Below are 15,018 nucleotides of genomic sequence, written 5' to 3'. Positions count from 1 at the left end.
ATTTTAGCCCATCCATGACCACCAACTTCCTTTCCATATTAGCCACCTGTCTGTTCCTGATTTTTGCATCTATTATTTTACAAATTACAGCCCACCATTTTTTTTTACCTTTTTTTTTTTGAAAGAATAGTGTCAACTGAGACTAATACAGTATCTATACTATTGTAAAGGTACTATACTGAAAAATCTGTACATATATATATATTTCAGTGTATGTTATATGTTTGGTGCGGATTAATTCAACAGTGCCATTTTAGAAAACTCCAAGGGGTCTACATTGAACTAATGCAATAAAAATTTGTAGACATGTGGTGCATAAATAAATGCTACCATGAATAGGGCACAGGTTGCCCTACGCTCCTCTCTATACCCACAATGCTGTCATTACTGTAAGGAAGAAAAAGTATGCTAAAAGTTCCATATTTTCTAATATACGGTTGTTGATGGGAAAATACAGTTTTGGCTGTTGATGGCAGCTCATGGGAGGCCGAGAGCCGTTCATTGTCTTCTAAGGGAAGGGAAAGACTTTTGATGGGAATTTTTTTAAAGGAGAGATTTCTCATTTGGGTCTTAAACACTGAGTTATACAATTTTTTAAGATAAATGTTGGATACATAAGATTACGTGTAAGTCACATATGATCCATGTATACGTAGTTATGTAATACATTGATTTGTATTAAAAGTTAAATTATATTTTATTTTTTTATTTAAAAATTAGTAAATTAATTCTTATATGTTAGATTAAAGAATAAATAAGTCTTGTTAAAAATTTCATCTATTTTTTACTATTAAAAACTAATTCCTATAAGTTAGTGTAAGTTATATATAACACACCATATGTGTTTGTCTAATTATTCTATTAATCATGTTAATTTTTAATAATAGAAATGAATAAAATTTTAAAAAAATTAATTTACCCTTTAATTTAACATAAATTAATTAAATTATTTTGAATAAAAAAGTAAAATGCAATGTAGTAGTCGGTGAAAACATACAACACAAGTTAAAACTTAATAAAGTTCAAAGATGAGAACTTTGATAAAACGAGCGGCTTTATGTAGCTTTGTTGTCGTCTCAGTGTCTTTCAGCAGCCAAGCAGTGCGGGAAGACAAAAAAAAAAGGTCAAATTTTTTGTACATGTTTTTTTCTGACATTTTTTATTGGCATCAACTTAAAACGAGTTTAAAGGTGATTTGTCGATGCTCCACTGGATCATACTAGCCAAAATAAAAAGCACTTTGCACGAATGTGAACGGTTCAAAACAAAAATGCCTTGAAATATTACCCAGAAAAAAAGCATCAACTTCCATGGCCAAATCCAATTTCTTGAAAGCCATTCTCTCTTCTTCTAAACTATCTTCAATGGCTACTCAAAGCCTTTACCTTTTCTCTTTAACTTTGCTTTCACTTCTTTATTTAGCTAAACCTTTCGTCCCCACAAACCATTTTCTCCTCAACTGCGGATCACACGCCAACGCTTCACTTTTCAACCGTGTCTTCGTCTACGATTCGGCTAATCCCAGTTCGGTTTCCCTCTCGGCGGACCGATCCGTTTCAGTAACCGACCGAAACCCATCTCCGAATTCGCCCATTTTGTACCGTACGGCCCGGGTTTTCACGGCCGAGTCGAGTTACAAGTTCATCGTCAAGAAAAACGGGACGGGAACTCACTTTGTACGCCTCCATTTCACCCCGTTTCGAGCTCGAAATTTCGACTTGGGTACTGCTAAGTTCAATGTTGTGGCTAATGGGTTCTTGCTAGTACGTGGTTTTAGTGTTTCCAATACGGTTTTAAAAGAATATATTTTGGAAATCGATGGTGAATTCCTTGAAATTACGTTTTGTCCTTTGAGGGATTCTGGGTTTGCTTTTGTTAATGCAATTGAAGTGTTCACAGCTCCTAAAGATTTCATAATCGATGATGGAGCTAGGTTGGTTAATAGTAATGGGATTGAAAACTACAAGAACTTAACATCCCAAGTTTTAGAGACTGTTCATAGGATCAATGTTGGGGGATTAAAATTGACTCCTTTTAATGATACTTTGTGGAGAACTTGGATCCCTGATGATGGGTTCCTTGTGTTTAAAACAGCTGCGAAACAAGCTGTTACTACACATGTACCTAATTATCAAACTGGAGGTGCAAGCCCTGAAATAGCACCAGCTAATGTTTATATTACTGCACAGCAAATGAACAGAGATAATTTAACATTGAATGGTATATTCAATGTCACTTGGGATTTTCCAGTAGGTTCATTTGGTGCTTCATATTTGGTTAGGTTGCATTTTTGTGATATTGTTAGCCCTGCTCTTAATCAGCTCTACTTCAATGTGTATATCAATGATTATGCTGCTTATAGGGATTTGGATTTGTCGATGCTTACGTTTCATGTACTTTCTTCTCCGGTTTATTTAGATTTTGTTGTGGATTCGGAAGATTCCGGGGTCATACGTGTGAGTGTTGGACCTTCAGATTTGAGTACTCCTTCGAGAATTAATGCTATTCTAAATGGAGCAGAGATTATGAGGTTGGTGAACGTTAAAGGCTTGCATGGTGAGTCTAAGAAGAGAAACGTTTGGATTTTGGTGGGTCTCGTTGTTGGTGGGTTCGTTATCGTTTGTTTGGGTGTGGCTGCTGTTTTGCTTATATTTAAGTGCAAGAAGAAGAAACCGAAACCACCGAGACGTGTGGAAAGTGCTGGTTGGACACCGTTACGTGTTTTTGGGGGCAGTTCATATAGTAGAATGTCTGAAGGGACGGCTACTACGTCTCCAGGTCCTAATGGTAGCTTGAGAATCCCGTTTGTTGACATACAAGCAGCAACTAACAATTTTGATAAGAGTTTGATTATTGGAATGGGTGGATTCGGTATGGTCTACAAAGGGGTACTTAAAGACAATACTAAGGTTGCTGTGAAGAGAGGTGTCCCGGGGTCAAGGCAGGGTCTCCCGGAGTTTCAGACTGAGATAACTGTTTTCTCAAAGATTCGTCACCGGCATCTTGTTTCACTCGTTGGATACTGTGAAGAACAGTTGGAAATGATACTGGTCTATGAGTACATGGAAAACGGACCATTGAAGAATCATTTATACGGTTTAAAACATCCTCCATTGTCTTGGAAGCAAAGGCTTGAAATATGTATTGGCTCGGCTCGAGGTCTTCACTACCTTCATACTGGTTCAGCACAAGGTATCATTCACCGCGACATTAAATCTACCAATATATTGCTTGATGAGAATTTTGTGGCCAAGGTTGCTGATTTTGGTCTCTCGAGATCCGGTCCGTGTCTCAATGAAACACATGTAAGCACCGGGGTAAAGGGTAGCTTCGGTTATCTTGATCCCGAGTATTTCCGGAGACAGCAGCTTACTGATAAATCTGATGTTTATTCATTTGGGGTCGTTCTTTTTGAGGTACTTTGTGCTCGGCCCGCTGTTGACCCATTGCTTGCCAGGGAACAGGTGAACTTAGCTGAGTGGGCAATGCAGTGGCAGAAAAAAGGCATGCTCGGCAAAATCATCGACCCCAACCTCGTGGGACAAATAAAGCCTAGCTGTTTGAAGAAATATGGTGAAACAGCTGAGAAATGCTTGGCTGATTATGGTGTTGATAGACCGACTATGGGTGATGTCTTGTGGAATTTGGAGCATGCACTTCGGCTACAAGAATCAGGGCCCGATGAACCATGCGATGCCGAAGACGGCAACATGAATGGAATGGATCATCCAACACCTAGTATTATTACTACATCCGGTAATAACGAAACAGAGAAAGATGATCCGATCGGTAGTTTAGACTTAACGACAGGCCAAATATTTTCACAATTGATGACAAAGGAAGGCAGATAGTTTTAAGTAGTCAATTCTGCATAGATACAATCAAAGGTCAATTTTTCATTCCCAAAATTTCTAATATACATATTTATATTGTATATGTATGTATCCATATATATAGATTGGAAGCTTCACCATCTCTCTTCAATATTTTATTCTATTGTAGCAAAGTTGAATCCCAGCTGTCCTTTTTTTTATTATTATCGTTCTTATGTAGTAGTCCGAAGTAATTGGTTTTAAATAGTTTATTTGCTTGATTATGCTGATGTTTTATTTGGATACTTGCATGGTTTAAAATAATCCAAAGTTGGAACCTGTTTTGTCTGAGAAAAAAGTTTTGAAATGATGAAACTGAGACAAAAATGACCTGTCTAGCATTGTAGGCACATTCAAATTCATTTGATTATTTTGGCGATGAAAGCGGGACAGTTCTAATATGGTGGCCACTTGATCATTCAAGATCATTTTGCTTTCCTCCATTTAAGTTGGGGCAAGGGCATCAATACGATTAGAGCAAGTTCATTCATGCCTCAAAAAGAAGGCTATTGGAATCATTTGTGCTTTGCTTCCATTACTTGTACGCGGAATTAAAGAACAAATTAATCTTTTAAATTAAAAATTTCATGCCTGCCATATATATCTCATTCCGGCATATAGAAATAAAATTTGAACCATAAAAATTGTTAAATTTTTTAACAAAAACAGTTTACTCTTTAATCTAAAATATAATAATTAATTTATCTATTTTTTGAACCTAAAAAATAAAATACAATTTGACTCCTAATATAGAACTTCTCTTGTACTTTTACCCTCAAAAGCATCTTGAAAATCATTCATGTTGGGCAAAATGAAAGGGGGGAAATTAGAACAGTACCAAGAAACAGACCATTTGACAGTATGGTGCAACAAAGTTTAATATATAAAGAAGCAACAAGCACCAGATGCGTGACAAAGTCATGACATATATATACAGATCCATTATTCAGATTTATGAATAAAAGATAAAAAGACAGCAAGCAACATGGAAAGTGGCAAATATAACAACAAAATGCTAGGCTAGCCTCTCAACATTCTGTCAAGCACGATGGTGTCTACTACATCTGCGTCCTCTGTGATTTGCAGTGCTGAAACAGCCTGTGCTGCTATAAGACCAGCTGAAAGTTCTTCGTTTCCCCAGCCTCTATCCTCAAACCATGGTGCATGTAGATCCCTTCTGCAAGCTCCATACGTGAAGGACCAGTCACTGCTTCCAAACTCAGCCCACTCGCATCCACCACTATACGCATTAGCGACCCACCCTTGAGAGGTTGTGTGAGCCTGATGGGGAAGCCTAGATCTCCTTCCCCAATCCCAATGGTTGAACCCCTCGTCCTTCTTTACCATAATCTCACATGAATCCCCCGAGTCTTCACCAACCAGGACATGCAAAGCAACAGCCTCAGCAATTGCAGCACCATCCTCATCAAGCCTTTGCTGTTCTTCCTTCTTTTTCTGTTTCTTCTTCTCTAGTTCGGATCGGATGGCTGCAGAAGTAGCAAGAGCTTTCTCCAAACGCCTTTTTTTCTTCTCAGCCTGTTTAATACGATCCAACTCATCCTTCACCTGTTTCTTTTTTGCTTTTCTCGCTACTGGTTGCACTTTATTGCATCCCTTGTTATCCATTAAAACTTAAACAGCTTTTAAACCCGCACTTCTGTTTACTCAGATTCTTTCTTTTTTCTGTAAAAGGGTTCCTCTAAATAGTATACATTTCCCTATAAACCTATCTGTTTTCCTCTTTCACTTTTTTTTTCTTTAAAAAAACACTTTGACGGCTACGTATTCCTAATATAAATTATATAAAATCAAGGCTACACAAACTCAGGTCTGCAAGAATATCTCATCTTACGGACAATGCAATCCCAAACAGAAACAACAGGGGAACACAGAAATGCAGAATGGTAAGGATTCACAGGCTCATCCCTTGGTAGAATCCTTCCTAATTTCCCACAACCCTTGCATCTACCCATCTTTGTGCACACTTAGAACAACAATAAGCTTATCCCGTCGAAAAACGTCAACAACAGTATTTCAGTTCAAACAACTCACATGGCCCTCGTCACTGCAGTGAAACAGGAAATCAGAACAAAAAACCAAACTTCATTGCAAATTACACCGACCTTCATGCATGGGAAAAGAGGCATATTATACATGGGAAAAAAAAATACTAAAACAATTATAAAATTGCAATCTTTGATGATTAGCAGCTCAACCATAGAAACTCTTAAAAAGAAGCAATAGATTTGACTTAAATAACACACCAACAAAACTATCTGGCATCCATAGCCTAATTAAATAGAGATGGACACTTAGATGAACTTGTACAAGTCGGTCAAGGCCTCATAGTGACTGTATGATAAGCAACAGGTCAACGGTCAAGGCTATGCTGGAAGCATGTAAATACCAGGCACATAGCTTTCCATTCAGTGTTAACATGTGAAGCCTCAACGGGTAAATAGAGGAGGAAAATGGAAAAGAAATATAGCATAACCAAGTGAAATGAAGACAATTCCAGACAACTTACAGATCCCATAGTTTTAAATCTTTGCAAAAGGAAATAAATTGAATAACCCCCAAAACGATCTATAAAGAGGATAAGACAAAATTATTTAATTAACAATTTTTCTTCCTTTTTACCTCAATTTTCATTTTCAATGGTTCTTTCCCCTAATTTTCTCGCAAACCAAACAGACGCAATAACTGGATCCATCCTATTGTTCGTAATAAAACCCTAAATTCAGATTAAATATGCATACGGTTACTTAAATTGTGTGCTCTACTTCACCGAGATGCAAAAAAAAACTCAAAACAAAGCACTTTAAAAAATAAAATCAACATCAGATCCAAATACCCGTTACTAAGAAGCACACAAATCGAGAACCAAAGAAGCGAAAGAAACTTCGCCAGCCAAATAACCAAGAGATAAGATTTTAGATGAAAGTACTAACCTTATCAAGAAAGTTGAAAGGGGGAAATGGATCTCCACCTCTCCTTTAAATTTTGCCAAAATTAGAAAGCCCAAAAGAGATTGGTAGTAACTAAAAAGAAAAATATAAGCTGTTTGGATCTAAAGAAAATAAGAGAGAAAGTACAGAAGGGGGGAAGAGGGTTAAAAATAACTGGGGCGGAACAATCAGTGAGTTGAGAGCAAAGTACGCGGCGGTTGTATTCAGCCAATGACTGTTCGACACGTTGTCAATGAATTTCGAGGGTAAATCTAGAATGTCTTGACTTTTTCTCCCACAGATGTTTCCGGTGCGCTGTCACGGCGGATATTACGCCACGTGGCGAATATTTACGTGATGGATTATCCCTGGGACTTGCGGGCCCGATTGGGTTAGGATAATAAGAACCGTCCGATGATATTTCTTTGGATTCCAACGGATGGGATTATAGATCTGAAACGATTCAGGACACGGAAAAGGTTAAGTTCCGTAATGAACGACTCCAAGTCTCTAAGGGTAACACTGTAAAGATACATGACAAGATTAAAACAGAAAAAAACACACACACAAGAATCCAAATCTTATGTCTTTTATCTTGAATTGGTCTCCTTAGTTCCGATTTCGGGCCAGTAAAACATTGAGAATAATTAGTTTTAAGGGTGAAAATTGCGGTCAAAAACTGTTTTTTCACTAAACTGAAATACAATAGATGAGATTAAGATGTTTTTTTATTTTTGTTTTTGGGAGCAACAATTATCAAAATATTTTATTTGTATTAATTATTTAAAAGTATATGAAAAATAGATTAATTTATAATTTATGTATCATTATATTATATTATTTAAATATCATTTATTATTTTATTTAAGTTTTAAAATTATTTTGTGTATTATTAATTTTAAAAATAATTTTTATTAATTATTTAAAAATATTTAAAATTTATACTTCTTGTACTATTATATTAAATTATTTAAATATCATATAACTTAACTAATTTTTAATTTTCCACTATCATAAACAAAAAAAAAATTAACCTTCAACCACCATTTTTGACAACAATGAAGTACACCAAAACTTAATAAACTACACTTTTTCACAACACTTTTTTACCATAATTTTTAAAAGCATTTTTTCTTCTGAAAATCATTTTTCAACCACAACAACAATGGAGAACTAGACCTTAGTTTTTTTACTTTAATTTGGTCATTTTCAAATTCTATTATTTTTAAAATTTTATACGGTAAACATGTCAGTTTACTATTTTCACATAACACTTAAATAAAAATCACATTATTTTACTTAATATATTTAGTGACTATCATTTGAGACTTGAGTCACAGTTGAAATTTCAAATTTTAAAAAATTACGAAATTGGAGAATAGGAGATAAACCCACAACTTACGAGACTAATAGCAGAATTTCACCTCACCTAATGGATTTAATTTTCACATTTTGGTTTAAGTACTGAAATTTCAAATTTCAAAAAAAAAATACAATGATTAAAATTGACTAGCTCAAAAAAATATAAAGATTAAAGTTCACGAACAAAAGATTAAAGGTTCAATCCTCACACATAAGATTTGAAGAGTATAACATTTATATATTTTATCAATTTGACTCTTATTATTTTTTTAAGTTAAATTTAATCTTTAATATTTCTTTAAAAAAATTTATTTAACCATTAATCTTCCAAAAAAAATTAAATTATTATTTTTTAACGAAAATATTTACTAAATATTAAATTTTTAAAGATTACAACATAACAATCCACATGTATTCTTTTTTTGAATTTCATGAATATAATTTTCAATTTTCAAATTCTATTTTTTTTAATTTTATAATTATTTATTACCGTCACGTGCATGTTTTAATTAATATTTTCTGTAAAAAAATAATTATCAAATTGGCAAAAAAATAAAAAAAAAACTTCAATATGATGCTTTTATCTTATTACAGCGGAATTATTACACACCTTCTTAATCAAAAGGAATTGATTCCAAGGCATTCATGCCCACTATAAAAATTGAGAGCGGATATTATTACAGAGCTGAAAGCCTGAAACAAGACTTCTTAAACTTTTATCTCTAGTATCTAATCCAATTAAGTCCCTAAGGTCTACCAATTTCGCCATCACCATTTAAATCTCGAAACAACATGTCTCACTGAAAATACAAACCTTCAAAGACAAAAATGTTGAAAAGAACAATCATAAACCCCAAACATAGATAGTAAAATGAACATAAAAAATACTAAAACAAAAACGAATGAGGCAAACATATGCAAGTGCATCATGTTCATGATATTTAGTGACAATACATTGGGAGTTACACAACTTAGTTGTGGAAACAAACTACACCGGTGCAGAGATGGAAAAAAAAAAAGAACTGGTCAATTTTGACATGCTATGCCACAAATAAAACGAAATTCAATCACCATATCTATAGCTTTTTCAAAACTATAATCCAGCAACGACCATGCCACCTTCCTCCTTTAGATACCCTTCAATTTGTTGCAATGCCTAACAATACAGTGATACCATTTAGCCAAACATTGTAATCGGATAAGAGAAAATATAGGACAAAGAGAAAGAAAAGACCTCGATTGCAATCTCTGTTGGAGTAAGATCTGATACATCTCTATAACCTAGTTTGCCTGCAATTTCTGAATTTTTTGGAACACTAGTTTAAAGAAAAATCATCCAGAGATAAACGTAAACACTGCAGCAACAAGTGAAAATACAAGGAGAATATGGCGGCAAAAGAAGTAAAGAAGGAAAGACAATGACATCACATGGTATCTCATATCTTCCAAGAATGTAAACAAGCTGAAGGTAAATGAGCATTGATGCATTTCAAGCAACCAGCCAACAGAGACTTCACACTCTCTCGTCTAAACATAACATAGTCTAAGACAGGTTTAACTACACATACCTTCCAATGAAACCCGGGCATTTGCTTTAGCATAATTTTTACCCCTCAGTTCCAAAAGGTAAGACAGACGTTTTAAAGCCTGTAAAGGGTCAGAACGTCAAAAACTTGCTAGACCATGTAAACCAAGTCCACAGAAGGAAAGAAAATAAAATCAGCAACAGACTACCTTTGTATAGGGATCACCATGTTCATAATGCAAAAGGGGACGAGAATGAGTACCTACTGCAGCAATCCTCTGTGCCAAGGCTTCCAAAGGTACATCTAACCAGACAACAATCCCCTTCTTTTGCATATAATCCCTGATAAACCAAATAAAAGGGTTTCAGATTGTCATAGTTTATGCAACAGAAAATCGAACCGATGTAGAGAGAAGTATCTAAACTAATTAAATTCTTGTTTACCAGTTCACATCGCATACAACTGCACCTCCGCCGGTAGAAACAACAAGTTGTTTCTTTGAAGAGAGCCTCTGCAATACCTCAGTCTTGTAGACAAGAAGAAGAATATAAAAGATTCAGTTCAATTGGAAAAATGCGAAATATATTATAATGACAAGAAGTATAATGACCAAATTGGTCCTACATGCAATCATAAACAATGGTCCTAGAATAAGTGATGATAGAGACTAAAATCAGTTAGCAACTTGTCTAATGCTTTTCTTTTGGAAATTTGCTATCTCCAGCTTACAGTGGCCTCTCCTTTATATTAGTGAAACTCAGCCAAAACCAACTTCTGAATGTTGGTCAAATTTACATGTCTGCAATAATATTCTATCGCAAATGGCTTAATAGAAAGGTTTCTATTGACATAATAAGCTAATTTCATACTCCCAACATGTTAAAAAAAAACAAAAAAAAAAGGCTGAAAACTCATGTCATCCAATTCTGCATATGACCAGCAGCACACATCCTACTTAAGTGAGATTAATACTGGTTTACAATCTTCAACCATAGCACATGAAGGCAGACATTAACCCTTGTATCTACACTCAGTTTTAGCTAAAGAAGGCATTAAAAATAAACTTAAAAATAATTAAATAAAAGGCTCAAACCAACTCAAAAAAGAAAAATTAAAATAAAAGGCATGATGCCAAAAATATAATTTTAGGAAATCTTACTTTTCTACATGACCATCAACATAAGTAATGATTCAAGTAAGATACACTGAAGAAATGAAAGAATATGTGCATACAGAGAGAGAGTTTGCTGGCTTACCTCCTTTTTTCTGAAGAATCTCTCACCATGAAGCTTAAATATTTCGGCTACAGACATTCCATTCACCTCCTGCTCTATTAACGCGTCACTGAAAATTGTAGAATAAAGATATTCTTGAAACACAGATTAAGCCCATTTAGCAGTCTTACATTGGTAATTGGTAGACATCAACGAAGAAATACCACTTCTAATATTCAACCAAGACAATTAATGTATCAAAAATAGACCAAGTTTATGGACAGTGGGGTCTAATCTGAGCATACCAATGCCTAAAAAATTCAATTAATGCATGATCACCCATCGTTAGCTCTTGTGACCAGGACCACTAATTCCACCCTACAAACTATAGAGGACAATATGCCATAAAGAAGAACTAGTAAACTCATGAGGAATGTTTCCATAGCTTCTGCATGTTATTTTTTTTCTTTCCAGTATCTTGTTGGAGAATGAAGATGATGCAGGACCTTCTATTTATATTATAATATTTATTTCATGTATTAGATAGACGGCTAGGGTTATTACGATTTAAACTTAGGGCCTAGTAACTTCACTTGCAAGGAAGAAAGCCCTATATAAATAAGTTGTAGGCTTTATAGACATAATCATTATTCTTATTATTTTTCTTTGAAATAATATAAAGAAACTAAAGGTTTTTTTAAACCCTAAGTTTTCTGGAGTTCTAGCTTCTTCGTTACCTTTTTGTTCAGACCAAATTCTTTTATTGATTCACTGGTGCATTTCCCCCTTAAACAACATCAATTTTGGTATCAAAGCATCAGAAGATTGAAAAGACTCACAACGAACAAACAATTCACAGTACAAACCTGTCACAAAGTGAATAACTGAGTACGTTAGACAGAATTTTTCCCACTGTAGTTTTTCCAGAACCCATCAATCCTGCATATTCATGTTCATAAAGTTTAGATGCCAAAGAGAGTAAATCTTTGACAATATAAACTTAAAGAACTTGGACAAAAGAAACTGACCAACAAGATATATACTGTGCCCATTTCAATATGGCTCAACCTCTAGTGACTTATTCTGCAAATTTTATTCACATCATGTAAGATACAGTGGCAGAAGAAATCTCAGATGCAGCACAAGTTAGCTTCCATTTTCAGTGGTTGAGGCCTTAACTAAAAACTATATATATTACCAGAAATAGAAGCCAAAACACTAAATGGAAGAAATAAAAGATTAAAAAATAAAAAGAGGTATCTAATCACCATATTATAATTTATAACTAAAATTTTTTTAAAAATTACAGGTAATTTAATCATACCTTTAACACTAAAGCTTCATCATAAGGTGCATGAACGCTACCAGTTTCAATCGTTGAAGCTGTGAAATAACATTTTAAAACATAACATCATAGGGGCCAATCATGTGTGATAAAACTTAAAATTCTCTAGAACAATTTAGCCACTTAGGATCTAAGTTGTACTGCTCTCACTTTGGATAATCTCAACATCAACAAAACATGCTAGTTTCATAGTATGCTAAAACAACATGAAATCCAAGAAAGATTAAACAGTACAATTTAGCAGAAAAGCGAGAACATGAAAGGAGATTTACATTTGACAGAAAGCAGAAACAAAATGAATTCTGATCTATGCTCCAAGTATTACAAATAAAACCTTGCATCATAATCTGTACATAAAAAAAAACAATGGACTTTACTATCAGTTCAATAGTAAATTTATAGTGTCGTTTGCAAAAGTATCCATAATTTCTTTCCTGTCTATCTTTAAAAATGCTGTTATTCTTTTATTCCAATTTGATACCTTATTTGGCCCATTTAAGAACTTGAAATAGATTTAGAAACAGACAGGACTTGAATAATTGAATCAATTGTATAAAATATGATAACTGACATTACAATAATCATAAAACTGGCATATTAATTTTTTTTTTCCATTTAAGTACCTGAAAAGTTCTTAGAGGAAGAGCAGGAAATCTCGAAAGAGACCGATCTAAACCGATTAGAAGATGTCAGAACCGGAAAGTGCGGCAAAACAACCAGCCGGGCCTTGTGTTCTTCCTTTGCTATCCGACCGAACCGCAAAGAACCAGTCGAGTTCCTCCCAAACCTTTCTGACTCAATCCATGTCGGATAATTCAACTTGCATGCAACTCCTGCCTCCATTCTCAGCCCCTAACCGCCCTTGATTCAATAAAATTTTCAAAAAAAATAAATATTCTCAGTTTTTCTTTTACTATTTAATTCAAGAGAAATTTTATGCAGAAATTAGTTAATAATAAAGCTAATTAAAATTTAACAATAGGATTTCAAGGAAAACTTATGAACTTACCTTGGATAATTAATAAAGAGAAAATGAAATTTGTGAAGGGCTTTGTTCTCTGACTCAGTGTATTAAGCGGTAAAGGCTCTTTTATCAGTCTATTTATGTAACATTTTAATAAATGCAATTTGCTTTTTATTGAAATTGATGCATTTTAAAGCGGAGACTGAAGAATGGAAACTGTATACAAATTTTATATACACCTCTATTTAGCAGCTCAACCAAAGACCCTCTTAAAAAGAAGCAATAGATAGAACTTAAATAACACACCAACAAAACTACCCGGCATCCTAGCCTGATTAAACAGAGATGGGCACTTAAATGAACTAGTTCAACTTGGTTATGGACTCATAGTGACTGTATGATAAGCAACGGTCAACGTTCTAGTTTATACTATAAGCATATAAAAATTTGGTACATAGCTTTCCATTCAGTGTTAATGCGAAGCTTCAACGGGTAAATACAGAAAACGAAAATGGAAAAGATATATAGCATACCCAAGAGAAATGAAGACTATTTTAGATAACTTACAGATCCCATAGTTTTAAATCTTTGCAAAACGGGTTCGGTTCATAATAAAAACCCTAAATTCAAATTGAAGTTGCATGCAATTGCTGAAATTATGTGCTCTACTTCACCAAAAAAAAAAACTCAAAACAAAGCACTTTAAAACATAAAATCAACATCAGATCCAAATAACGGAAAGAAACATCACCAGCCAAATTACAAAGAGATAAAGATGAAAGTACTAACCTTGTCAAGAAAGTTAAAAAGGGGAAACGAATCTCCACCGCTCCTTTAGAATTTGCCAAAACTAGAAAGCCCAAAAGGATTTCTGGAAATAAAGAAAATCAGAGAAAAAGTACAGATGAAAAGAGAGAAGAGGGTTAAAAATAACTGGGGCCGAACAAATCAGTGAGTAGAGAGCAAAGTACGGTGGCATTTTGCCAATGGGGGTTCGACGCGTGGTGAATGAATTTGGTGGGGTAAATATGTCTTGGGTGCGCTGCCACGGCTGATGTATACTGTCTACCGTCTAGTAGTTTTGGCGGGAAAGAAACGAGTGCAAAACTCGAGGGACTGATTTGACAATTCAACAACTCTTTAAGTCTTTCGGCCCTAAATTGCGGGTCTAATGGGCTGAAGTTGCTTCAAGGAAGTGACAGTTTGACCCAAAATATGAATGTCCCAAGTCCTAATCTAATCGCAATTTTCGTTTGCAAATTCGAGTCAGTCTGATCAAACACAGGTGATGTTCATCTATATTTATATATCGTAATAATTAATTTTGATTGTAATTTTACAATTTCTTTATGATTTAATTTATAGTTATATGCTGAGGAGGAATGTGCAAAAAAAAAAATTAAACCTAAGTGAACCGAACCAAAAAAATATTAGATATATTTTAAAGTGTGGTTTAATTGGTTAATTCTATCAGTTTTCAGTTTTAATATTCTAAGCGATTAAAATTTTAATTATTAAACCCATAAAGTCATAACTCATTTACAGATCCAAAATTAGATCTAAATATTCATTAAAACTCAAAAATGCATTAAAACCTTTAAAACCAAATATCCATTAAATTTTAAAATCCAAATTGAAATGATTATTTTATTTTATGATATTTATTTTATTATTTAATATATAAGCTAAATACCAAAAAAAATAAAAGCTAAGACTTTCTAATATTCAGATTAAATTTAAAAGTGATATGATAAAAAAAACTAAAAGAATTAAATTTTAAATTTTAA

The 15,018-nt window shown here is 34.0% G+C and overlaps 2 protein-coding genes and 1 pseudogene across 5 annotated transcripts; 1 reads left to right on the top strand and 2 right to left on the bottom strand.

Moving 5' to 3' along the window:
• The first annotated feature begins 1,077 nt into the window (after positions 1-1,077).
• On the top strand, positions 1,078-4,084 carry LOC107943354 (probable receptor-like protein kinase At5g24010). Its single transcript, XM_016877097.2, has one exon. It carries the CDS (start codon positions 1,311-1,313, stop codon positions 3,849-3,851), a length of 2,541 nt encoding a protein of 846 aa, XP_016732586.2. The 5' UTR covers positions 1,078-1,310; the 3' UTR covers positions 3,852-4,084.
• Positions 4,085-4,734: 650 nt separating this feature from the next.
• LOC107943352 (uncharacterized) lies at positions 4,735-7,077 on the bottom strand. Of its 4 annotated transcripts, none has more exons than XM_016877095.2 (2): positions 6,824-7,077; positions 4,735-5,937 (listed from the first exon to the last, which is right to left on the bottom strand). In XM_016877095.2, the coding sequence occupies exon 2, from the start codon at positions 5,496-5,498 to the stop codon at positions 4,893-4,895; it is 606 nt and encodes a 201-aa protein (XP_016732584.1). In that variant the 5' UTR covers positions 5,499-5,937; positions 6,824-7,077; the 3' UTR covers positions 4,735-4,892. The 4 variants fall into 4 exon arrangements, with proteins under 4 accessions (XP_016732584.1, XP_040939640.1, XP_040939639.1 ...); XM_041083706.1 differs by having other exon boundaries at positions 4,735-5,995; positions 6,824-7,056; XM_041083705.1 differs by having other exon boundaries at positions 6,727-6,985.
• A 2,010-nt stretch (positions 7,078-9,087) lies between these two features.
• Positions 9,088-13,978, bottom strand: LOC107943350 (shikimate kinase 1, chloroplastic-like; annotated as a pseudogene).
• Between the last annotated feature and the right edge of the window lie 1,040 nt (positions 13,979-15,018).

Source organism: Gossypium hirsutum, chromosome A12 (genome assembly GCF_007990345.1).
Source record: "Gossypium hirsutum isolate 1008001.06 chromosome A12, Gossypium_hirsutum_v2.1, whole genome shotgun sequence".
Lineage (NCBI taxonomy): Eukaryota > Viridiplantae > Streptophyta > Magnoliopsida > Malvales > Malvaceae > Gossypium > Gossypium hirsutum.
Note: the sequence above shows the minus strand (reverse complement) of the source record. Positions and strands in the feature narration are given on the sequence as shown.